This window comes from Rana temporaria, chromosome 3, assembly GCF_905171775.1.
Source record: "Rana temporaria chromosome 3, aRanTem1.1, whole genome shotgun sequence".
In the NCBI taxonomy this organism is placed as follows: Eukaryota; Metazoa; Chordata; class Amphibia; order Anura; family Ranidae; genus Rana; species Rana temporaria.
In genome coordinates, this window is record NC_053491.1 from 235,737,041 (window position 1) to 235,749,101 (window position 12,061).

The following is a 12,061-nucleotide window of genomic DNA, read 5'->3' on the forward strand; positions in this document are numbered from 1 at the left end:
GTCACCCTCTTCGCCCCCAGAGATGTCAGACCAAGGGCTGAAATGTGTTGGTCTGAGGGAACCAACTGACATGGAGCCTCTAGCCTGGCTCCGCTGTCCCCTCACCCACGCCTGGGTCTGACTAGGTGCTGCTGTTTCCTGCACCAAAACAGCAGCACCAGTTTGAAGGGATGTCTCTGGGATACTGCCAGCAGGTATCCCATCCTCCTCATCCATCCTTTCAAAAAGGTCCTGACCATCAGGACAGAGCTGAAGGTCTGCCTGATGCATGGCCTCCCCCAAGATATCCCTCTCACTGTCGCTGTCGAACAGTAAGATGCTGGACTCTTGGGGGCTGGGGGGGGGTACTACAGGCACCGGTGTAATGGTGGTACTACTGTGAGTCGGGACCGACGACTCAGTGGCACTGCTGTGCCCCATGTAGTCCACCACTACTTCAGCCTGAGATGGCAATATCGGGCGGCTGCCCGATGGGAAGAACTCCCGGATCAGGCGTACTCCCCTTGCACCCGATCCTCTACCACTAGTAGGGCACGAGAGGTACCCCGTGCTGGCAGCGATCCAGCACTGGGAGTAACTCCCCTACCCCTGCTGCCACGGCCACGGATGCCGCTCATTATTGCTGATATGTGTGTGGGGGGGGTAAACTTTATTGGGGGGGGGAAATGTGAACAAAATGTGTTTTTGTGTTTTTTTCACAAGACAGGCACGCAGACAAAGACGTACACAGACAGCTACTAAACTATAAGAAAAGTAGTACACCAAAGACAAGGACTACAAAATTAAAGAAAAAAAAAAAGCACTAAACAAACACTAACTTTTTTTTTTTTTTTTTTTTTTTTTTCAAACACAAAACACAGACACTAAACACACACTAAGCTAAGCTAGATGAAATAAATGTACACTAACAGTGTGTACACTTACTACACAAAATTTAACTAAACTGAACACAAAACTTAGCTTTTAGAAAAGCTCTTTAGGAAAAACTAAACAAAATGTGCACTGTAAAGGCCTAGCAAATATCACTGAACAGTGAACCTGCAAGATCTAACAGTAACACAAGATGAACAAAACTTAGCTTTTAGAAAAGCTCTTTTAGAAAGCTCAGCAAAATGTGCACTGAAATCTCTAGCAAATATCACTGAACAGCGAAGATGCAGGATCAAACAGTAACACAAATGAACAAAACAGCACAAAACAGCACAAAACGTAGCTTTGAAAAAAGCTCTTGGGTCTATTGCTTTGAAAAAAGCAGTTGATATACTGGAAAAGATCCACTGGAATCACTAAATAGCAATGCTGGTGATGATATAAATCAATCAGGAACAAAGACACAGGAACACAGAAACAGCCTCCACACTCTCTAGCCAGCTTCTGAATCTGCAATGAAATGGTGCTGGGAGTGAGCTTATATAATGTCCATGCAGGCAGGTTCCTATTGGTTGCTAACCTCTGACGAGTGTGGAAGGAGAACTCTGATTGGCTCTGATGCAAAAGGGCGGAGCAAATAATCGCGCAATATTCCTATTGCCGAATATTCGCATTGCGAATATTCGGCAATATAAAATGATCGCTTCAGCTACTCGGCCCAAGGTCTCTAATCATACCAGCAATGCTTTTAGACGTCTATGGAGATCACTAGGATGTGATCTGTTTTAAAAATGAAACTGTAAAAATCGCTCTGATGCGGAAGATCGGGGCGAGGAAAATAATCGCGCGATATTGCGTTTGCCGAATAATCGCATTGCGATCTTTCTGGAAAATTCAATGAACGCTTCAGCTACTCGGCCCAGGGTCTCTAATGATACCAGCAATGCTTTTAGACGTCGATGGAGATATCTAGGATGTGATCTGTTTAAAAAAAAAAATTGTAAAAAATTGAATATTCGGAATTGCGAATATTCACCGCAAAATTCGAAATATAGCGCGATTTCTCGAATATGCTATATTCGAGTTGAATATTCGCAATGCGAATATTCGTGAGCAACACTACTCATCACTCTTTTTTTCATTTCAACTTGTTAGTGGTTTGTACACTTATAGATTTGAGCAGCATTCCCATATTTGACACACTTTCCCTGGTTTGATTTTTCTACATGCATTTGGCTAGCGCAGAAGATTTTCCTTTTTATTTATACTTTAAGATAACTTAACTTTAAGTTTAGGAGAACAGAAAATGCAAATAACACATGTTCAGATGGAATGCATTAAATTTATTGACAATGGAGTGAAACAAGGCAAAGTTTAATAGACTTTTAAAACAAGAGAAGACAAGTCCATACATTGAGAGATACATTATTAATAAATGTACTGAAGTAACAAAACTGTCACTCTCTTGTCCTGGGAATGTTGAGGAATTCAGAAGCTGAAAGACAATTCAACAAATATAGTTTGTTACAGGATTTGACTGATATATGTAGGATAACAATTAAACATTTTACAGGTAATGAAATGTTCACAAAGGGCTACCATACTGTACACTTTGTTTATTTTGAGTGTTTAAGTTGATGATAGATTATCTTCTTGTGAACAAAAAAAAAAAAAAAAAGATTATCTTATTTAACTAAGATATGTGGACCTATTCCAAGCAGCAGTGGGAAAAGTAGTTAGTCAGACTTCCACTTACTAAACTCTAATCAAAAAAGATGATCTCTCATTTTGGGATTCTGTTGAATCTACTTTGAATTGGCTGGATTTGAATTCAATTTGTTTTGTTTTGCTTTTTTCCTTTACAATAAGGATGTAGTGCCTGGACGTTGGTACTTTGGTGAATCTACTTTGCATTTAGTATTACATTAAAGATACATGCATGTTTTTACGTATGCACATATGATATTTTTTGTTTTAATTAAGAACGTGTGTTTTTTAGTTTTTATTTCTGCTATAGCCATATGGTATCCATACTAAACGAGCAAAGCTTTGGATTTTTTTGTACTGATGGAGCATGCGTAGGCATTCTTCTCCTGTACATTCCTATTCGCCAACTAGCCAATCCATCATTGTAATGGGCCAGTAACATGGGATGTGAGTGCGCAGACTCTGACATTACCCAGAAGTATTGGAGCTTTGCCCATTCCAAACAGCTGGCATTCGGCAAAATATATATAAAAGAGAGTTGCTGCAAATATGCGCCCCCCCTCCTGAACCATACCAGGCACATGCCCTCAACATGGGATGTTGATGGGGACAAGGGTCTCATTCCCACAACCCTTGCCCGGTGGTTGTGGAGGTCTGCGGGCAGGGGGCTTATCGAAATCTGGAAGCCCTCATACACACAATCCGACTTTTTTCAACAAACTTCGAAATTGCCAGGTTTTTCAAAAAATCTGACTGTCGAACAAACTTTTTTGGTTTTCATCGGACAAAGGTTTGCTTTGCAAACAGACAAACTTTCCAGCAACAAAAGTCCTATGGTGCAAAGTCCTGCTGTGTGTACGGAAATCTATCGGACTTAGGTCCAAAGTACAAACACGCATGCTCAGAACCAATGCAAAAGATCAGACAACAATACAGAAGTTGACCAAAGGGTGGTGGTAAAGAGCTGAAAAAACATGTGGTTTTGGGAAAGTTTGCTGAAAAAGTCCTGCCGTGTGTATGCATACCAAGTTCACGGCCAACGCCTTTCAAACAAAAATCCACGGAAATGTTTGTTTAAAGTCCGATCGTGTGTATGAGGCTTTAGGACTTAAGTCCGATGGATTTCTGTACATACGATCGGACTTTGCACCATTGAACTTTTGTTGCCGAAAAAGTTTGTCCCACGAAAACCGAAAAAGTTTGTCTGATGGAGCTTACACACGGAAGGATTTTCTGAAAAACATGGTAATTTTGAAGTTTGTTGTCAAAAAGTCCAATCGTGTGTATGGGCCTTAAGATTTCCCTGAAACAGCTTCTAATTCACTGACACTATGGAGTCTATGTATAAAACGGTCACTATACATACAGGTTAACAAACACCCACAAACTCAACATGAAAATTCCCACTATTTTCTCTAATATGATTTGTTCTTATATCGCCAGCACCATCTAGTGGCTTAATGTGTTTTCCAGAAATACCTAAATGTGCAAGTAAACCCTCCCTCCCCCTATCGTTTTCAGCCAAGGAAGCTGCCATCTTTTCCTCTGTTCAATCTACAGCTGCCATGATGCTGCACATGTGATTAGTGATGACACCAGCCATTGGATGGTTTGACAGTTTGATTGAGAGCACAACCAATGGGAGTGTTACATTTCTGTCATGTGCCGTAAATAAAACTGTTTTATGAATGGGGTTACTTCCATTTTAACCAGGACAGAAACTGAATTATGGTCACTTGATGGCCCTGAAGAAGTGAGAATTAATCATAATAGAGAAAATACAGCAAACGTATTGTACTGGCTGTGCAGATGTTTGTCATATTTGTTCAGCAGATGTTTTATACATAAATCCTTTTGGCTGCTCTGTGCCTCCTTTTATAGTTAGGGGCTAGCTTAAAAGGGTTGTAAAGGTAAAAAAAAAAAAATCCCTAAATAGCTTCTTTTACCTTAGTGCAGTCCTCCTTCACTTACTTCATCCTTCGATTTTGCTTTTAAATGTCCTTATTTCTTCTGAGAAATCCTCACTTCCTGTTCTTCTGTCTGTAACTACAAACCATAATAAGAGGCTTTCTCCCTGGTGTGAAGAAAGCATCTTGCGGCGGGGAGAGGGCGAGCAGTAGGGTCAGGACACGCTCGCCCCTCCCCCCTCAAGAGGCTTTCTCCACACCAGGGAGAAAGCCTTGCATTACTGTGAGTAGTTACAGACAAGAGAACATGAAGTGAGGATTCCCCAGAAGAAATAAGGACATTTAAACGCAAAATCGAATGATGGGGTAAGTGAAGGAGGACTGCACTAAGGTAAAGGAAGCTATTTAGGGATTTTTTTTTTACCTTTACAAACCCTTTAACCAAAAATGCACTTAGTGGTCCCACTTAGCCTGCTGGTCATAGTTCAAAGGTCATGCAGTGCCTGTGTTTAAAACCCTGGGTTACCCTGTATGTAAATTTGCCATAACTGACTATAAACTCACATTCTCTGCATTTCCCTATTTCCTTATTTAAAAAAAAAAAAGTTACCGTATTTTCCGGCGTATAAGATGACTGGGTGTATAAGATGACCCCCTAATTTTCCAGGAAAAATGTTGATTTTGGGATATACTCACTGTATAAGTCTACCCCCTTCTTACTAGTCTTTCTGGAAGCTAAGGGGGAGCCAGAACCGCTGACAGAAACAGGCTTTTTCAAATCTCACTGTGCCATTACATTACATTCCTCACTGTGCCATTACATTACATTCCTCACTGTGCCATTACATTACATGCCCCTACATTGCCATCACTTGCCCCTCACTTGCCTCTCACTGTGTCATCACTTGCCCATGTTTAGGAGAAGGAATGCCCCGCCCTGAAAAGGGTACTTTGTAGAATAACCTAGTTAGTTACATTGGTGGATAGTGGGATAACCATATTACATTGGTGGATAGTGGGATAACCATATTACATTGGTGGATAGTGGGATAACCATATTACATTGGTGGATAGTGGGATAACCATATTACATTGGTGGTAAGTGCTGGGAAGGTGCTTTACATGAGCGATCTGTATGATAATCAAGTTACATTGGTGGTAAGAAGAAGTAATACCCCATCACTTGCCCCCACTGTGCCTGACCGCAAACACTCACTTTTTTTTCCAGCGGTGACAGTCTCCATGCTGCGAGCGCGAGCATCAATGATTTGAAAGCCGCGGCCTTCTCTTCAGAGTGTTCTGTGATAGGAGGAACACACATTTTCCCAGCAGCGCCTCTGTTCTGTTTTCCGCCTACCACGGACGTATTCTCATCTCGTCCGAGGATGAGAAGGCATCTGTGATAGGAGGAACACAGAACAGAGGCGCTGCTGGGAAGATTTGTGTTCCTCCTATCACAGAACATTCTGAAGAGAAGGCGCGGCTTTGAAATCATTCACGCTCGCGCTCGCAGCATGGGAGACTGTCACCGCTGGAAAAAAAAAGTGAGTATTGAGAACGTACCCGGCGTATAAGACGACCCCCGACTTTGGATGCATGTTTTTGCATCCAGAAAGTCGTCTTATACGCGGAAAAATACGGTAGGCATAACATACATCAATTAGGCCTATTATCTTGTTGATGGCTAATTTTACACTGCTGTATCCTTGAACCCAAGCTAAAATTAACCAGATTGGGGTTACTATTGTTGTATGTAAGCCAACTTACATTCTATCATTGAGTCCGTCTGTGAAAATTAAACCCTACCCACACCTTTTAAGTATTTCAAGCATGTGATTTAAAAGATTTGTGTAGTTTTAATATCAGCCTTAAAGCTTCATAAAAACACCCTGTCCCCAATGTAGAATATTTTTTTTTATTTTTTTCCTTTTTCCTTTTTTAGTTCTGTGTCCCTCATGGTAGGATCCAGATTTCCTTTTTTTCTCTTTTTTTTTTTTTTTTTACAATAGCTTGCCTATAGGCCCTAAAAATATCCAGAATTGAATACAAGCATTTGCCTTCCATAGAGTTATTTCCTACTGGTTTGAGCTCTCTGGCCCGGATTCACAAAGACTTACGCCAACGTATCTAATGATACACCAGCGTAAGTCCACGAATGCGCCGTCGTATCTATGCACCTAATTCACAGTACAAGATATGCCTGAATTTTGACTTCCTATGACCGACGTAAGTCTCCTATGCCGTCGTATCTTGGGTGCATATTTACGCTGGCCGCTTCCATTGATTTACGTGTTGAATATGTAAATGAGCAAGATACGTCGATTCACATACGTACTTACTCCCGTCGCAGTAATCTACGCCATTTACGTAAAGTTTACCCCTCATAAAGCAAGGGTAAGTCATGTTAAGGTATGGACGTCGGAACACCAGTCGTATTTTACGTCGTACGTGAATGGGGCTGGGCATAAGTTACGTTCACGTCTTACGCATTGAGCCGTCGTATCTTAGGGAGTATATGCAACGTGATTCTGAGCATGCGCCGTTCGTACGGCCATGCATTTACATGGGGTCACGATTCATTTTAATACAACACGCCCACTACCTGCCTACTTTGAATTAGGCAGGCTTACCCGGCCTATTTACGTTACGCTGGCATTAATATGGGAGCAAGTGCTTTGTGAATACTCAGCTTGCCTCTCAATGTTACGTCGGCGTAGCGCATATGAGATGCGCTAAGCCGGCACAAGATACTAAAAAATGTACCTGAATCTGGCCCTCTGAGTTTAAAACAAGATTCACTGAACCCCAAGAAAAATGAAACAAGGCAGATTCTCTTTCACCAACCAGCTCCATCAAACAATGACAACATGACTGCTGTGATCCCACTATTTTCTAGTGAAGCGGTTGGCTTATTCACTACTTCAAAATATTTGCTCTGACCTAATCAGGGGACAAATTCAGTGCATTTTGGGCATGGATTTTTTATTATAAATTTGGATTTATCTAAACTGCAAACTCCAAGCTGCAAAACCCAGAGATCTTCTTTGAATGCAAGGTGCTGGGAAATCTCTACTTCATCTCTTACAGATACCAGATTTTTTTTTTTTACTAGCATTTAGCGCTTTTTTCACACATAGGACAACATTAGTTGCTTCTACAAGCAAAACTTCTCTAAACTTCTCTAGGGGCAGCACATTTTTAAACCACTGTGCATGGCTGCTAAAATCCCTAACTTATTTACTCAATGTTTTCTGTTAAATATAACATTAAAATCATTTTGCAACATTTGTTTATTAAATTAAAAAAAAAAACAGTTTGATCCTGCTAGAAATCATATGAGCTCATAAATTCCTTTATTCCCTGTCTGTTCTGTAGTCTCATCAGTTAGCAGCTATCTCTGCGGACTAAACACCCCCCCCCTCACATTATGGAGAAGAGGAGAGGGGGATATATTCTACCCAGAGTGGCAGTGCTGCTTTTCCATAGGTAAAGTGAAGTGAATGAGCATTTTCACCCTAGAACCAAAAGTGTATTACTTTACGGATCAACAGGTGAAAACTAATGGTAAATTGCAATGTATTGTATTGTTGTTCTTTAGTTTAGTTTAGTAATAAAGTCATGTGCCCTTCTGAGTCATGTGAAATTTAGAATTTTATATGTTTTCTTCATTTATTACATTTTAACATGTGTTTTAGTGTTGAGAAATAAGCTCATAATTAAAAGAAGTATTACCTGTGACTAACGAGGAGAGTAGGAGGATCCTTTGCTGTAATGTACAGTGCCACTATAGCTGGAACCACCACGGTTAACATAGCCAGCACTGCCAGGTAAGCCACCTTCAGCACCGCCAAAGCCACCGGCTACTTGGCCTGCACCACCAAAAGCACCACCTGCAGCACCACCAAAGCCACCGGCTACTTTGCCTGCAGCACCACCTGCAGCACCACCAAAGCCACCGGCTATTTGGCCTGTACCACCAAAAGGACCGCCACCTAAACCACCTGCAGCACCGCCAAAGCCACCAGCTACTTGGCCTGCACTACCAAAAGGACCGCCACCTAAACCACCTGCAGCACCGCCAAAGCCACCGGCTACTTGGCCTACACCACCAAAAGCACCACCTGCAGCACCGCCAAAGCCACCGGCTACTTGGCCTGCACCACCAAAAGCACCACCTGCAGAACCGCCAAAGCCACCGGCTACTTGGCCTGCACCACCAAAAGCACCACCTGCAGCACCGCCAAAGCCACCGGCTACTTGGCTTGCACCACCAGTTAAACCACCTGCAACTCCGCCACCTAAACCACCAGCAGCACCCAAAGCACCGCCTGCAGCACCAGCAAGTTCCCCAACTACTTTGCCCGCAGCACCAGCAACGCCTCCAACTGCATTGCCTGCAGCACCAGCAACGCCTCCAACTAATTGGCCTGCAGCACCAGCAAGGTTACCAGCTACATTGCCTGCAGCACCAGCAACGCCTCCAACTACTTGGCCTGCAGCACCAGCAAGGTTACCAGCTACATTGCCTGCAGCACCAGCAACGCCTCCAACTACTTGGCCTGCAGCACCAGCAAGGTTACCAGCTACATTGCCTGCAGCACCAGCAACGCCTCCAACTACTTGGCCTGCAGCACCAGCAAGGCCCCCAACTACATCGCCTGCAACACGAGCAACGCCCCCAACTACATTGCCTAGAGCACCAGTAAGGCTCCCAACTAGTCCACCGAAAAGACCAGATTTAGATTTACCACCACCACCACCGACAATATTATGGAAAACATTAATAACATCTTGAATTGGTCCATAACCAGTCTCGAGACTTTTCCCCTGGAAAAAAAATAAGATATATGTATAATTGTAGGCATGCTTAGCAATGCAAATATAGTGTATTTTATTAAATTTGAATCGTACAAAATGTCACAGTTTCAATTGTATTAGCATCCACGCTAGGATATTCCATAATCTGCATCCTAACCACCTTACTACTGTAGTGCAATTTTTTTTTTTTTTAGCACAGTTCAAAAACTGCACTCTGTTCATTACTTGTGTGCATACAAGGCATGCACACCATGCTTAGTGCAGATCACAGGCAAAATGCATGCCTATAATCAGAGATGCTCTGTGCTTTATGTTCATTGTAATGACCAATCAAAGCAGTTAAAAAATCACTGCAAATATTTACATTTAAGAGCCTTCCCCTTCTTCTTAAAGCGGTTGTAAACCGCATAAACTGTTTTTTTTTTTTTTCCCAAACCTGCAATGCAAAAGGCATAATAGGCTAGTATGCACCGCATACTAGCCTATTATGAAATACTTACCTCGGAACGAGGTGTGTACCACTTACCTGGTCCACGCCGAGCAGGATGTCATCTTGCTCCGGCGTGTCTTCCGGGTATCGCCGCTCCAGCGCTGTAATTCGCTGGAGCGGCGATGACGTCACTCCCGCGCGTGCGCGCGGGAGATTTAAAATCGGCAGGGTCCGGCGGCTGCCGGTCCTTCAGCCGTGGATTCCCCCCTGCGCATGCGCCGCCCGCATTGCGGGGGAAATATCTCCTAAACCGTGCAGGTTTAGGAGATATTCTCCTTACCTACAGGTAAGCCTGTAGGAAAAAGTCCAAATAGTGGGTTTACAACCACTTTAAAACAGATGAAAGGGGAGGATTATAAAAAAATAAATATTTAATAAATGAAGGGTAGGCAGCAGCAGCAGATATGATTAATTTCATTATGTGGTAATTTTTTTAACCCTTTCACACAGCTCCATCATACGTCTCACCTCCATCCTGTCTCTGTAGTTCCTGTATATTAACACCTTCACCACCGTTATCCTGTTCATTAACACTCTCTTGTCCATCCTGCCTCTGTATGTGACACCTACATTAACGCCCTTACCTCCTCCTTCCTTCAAGGTCCATATATTATCTACCTCAATATCAGCATGTTTTTTCATTTCTTAAAAATGATGGCAAACAATTTGATCACCTTGAGGTCTCTACTTTCCTAAAAGGGGTAATTTTGGGTGTGTATGTACTGCCCTGCATGTGTATTTGATATGCTTTATAATGGGAAATACAGTGCCTTGAAAAAGTATTCATACCTTTTGTAATGTTCCACATTTGGTCATGTTACAACCAAAAACAAATGCATTTTATTGGGATTTTATGTGGTAGACTGACACAAAGTGGCACGTAATTGTGAAGTGGAAGGAAAATGATAAATGGTTTTCAATTTTTTTTTTTTTTTACAAATGAATATGTGAAAAGCATGGCGTGTATTTATATTAAGCCCCCCTGAGTCAATACTTTGTAGAACCACCTTTTACAGCAATTACAGCTGAAAGTCTTTTTGGGGATGTCTCTACCAGCTTTGAACATCTAGAGAGTGAAATGTTTGCCCATTTTTCTTTGCAAAATAGCGCAAGCTCTGTCAGATTGGATGGCAAGCCTTGCCACAGATTCTCGAATGGATTTAGGTCTGGACTTTGACTGGGTCATTCTAACACATGAATATGCTTTGATGTAAATCATTCCATTGTAGCTCTGGTTATATGTTTAGGGTTATAGTCTTGCTGGAAGGTGAACCTCCATTCCAGTCTCAAGTCTTTTGTGGACTCTAACATGTTTTCTTTGAAGATTGCCCTGTATTTGACCCCATCTATCTTCCCATCAACTCTGACCAGCTTCCTTGTCCCTAAAGAAGAAAAGCATCCCCACAACATGATGCTGCCACCACCATGTTTCACGGTGGGATGGTGTGTTTAGGATGATGTGCAGTTAGTTTTTTGCCACACACAGCGTTTTGGACAAAAAGTTCAATTTTGGTCTCATCTGACCAGAGCATTTTCTTCTATGTGTTTGCTGAGTCCCCCACATGGCTTCTCGCAAACTGCAGATGGGAATTCTTATGGCTTTCTTTTTGCCACTCTTCCATAAAGGTCAGATTTGGAAAGTCTGGAAAAACTAATAGTTGTCCTGAGGACAGATTCTCCCACCTGAGCTGTGGATCTCTGCAGCTTCTCAAGAATTATCATGGGCCTCTTGGTTGCTTCTCTGATTAATGCTCTCCTTGTCCGGCCTGTTAGTTTAGGTGGACAGCCATGTCTTGCTACTGTAGATTTGCAGCTGTGCCATACTCTTTCCATTTTGTGGATAATGGATTGAACAGTGCTCCGTGAGATGTTCAAGGCTTGGGATATTTATTTTATAACCTAACCCGGCTTTAAACTTCTCCACAACACTATCCCTGACTTCTCTGGTGTGTACCTTGGCCTTCATGATGCTGTTTGTTCACTACAATTCTCTAACAAACCTCTGAGGGCTTCGCAGAACAGCTATATTTATTATGAAATTAAATTACACACAGGTGGACTGTATTTTTTTTAATTAGGTGACTTCTGAAGGCAATTGGTTCCACTAGATTTTAGTTAGGGGTATCGTAGTAAAGGGGGCTGAATACAAATGCTACAAATACAGTATTTCAGGTATTTGTAAAACATTTGGAAAACCATTTATCATTTTCCTTCCACGTTACAATTATGTGCCACTTTGTGTTGGTCTATCACATACAATCCCAATAAC

General features: G+C 42.2%; 1 protein-coding gene and 1 long non-coding RNA gene across 8 annotated transcripts in view; one reads left to right on the forward strand and one right to left on the reverse strand.

Moving 5' to 3' along the window:
- The window catches only part of LOC120932236, a 38,393-nt gene that overhangs the window by 13,500 nt on the left and 12,832 nt on the right, over positions 1-12,061 (forward strand). The gene's annotated exons all lie outside the window — the stretch shown is intronic.
- LOC120932235 (glycine-rich cell wall structural protein-like) overlaps positions 2,193-12,061 on the reverse strand; it is a 28,378-nt gene continuing 18,509 nt past the window's right edge. The window contains exons 9-11 of one of the 7 annotated variants that reach the window (XM_040344482.1): positions 8,747-9,311; positions 8,217-8,692; positions 2,193-2,365 (exon numbers count right to left, since the gene is read on the reverse strand). In XM_040344482.1, coding sequence (XP_040200416.1) covers positions 8,223-8,692; positions 8,747-9,311 — 1,035 coding nt within the window. In that variant the 3' untranslated portion in view covers positions 2,193-2,365; positions 8,217-8,222. Of the gene's footprint in view, positions 2,366-8,216; positions 9,312-12,061 lie in introns of all 7 variants that reach the window. The other 6 variants (XM_040344484.1, XM_040344485.1, XM_040344483.1 and 3 more) reach the window with 6 other exon arrangements.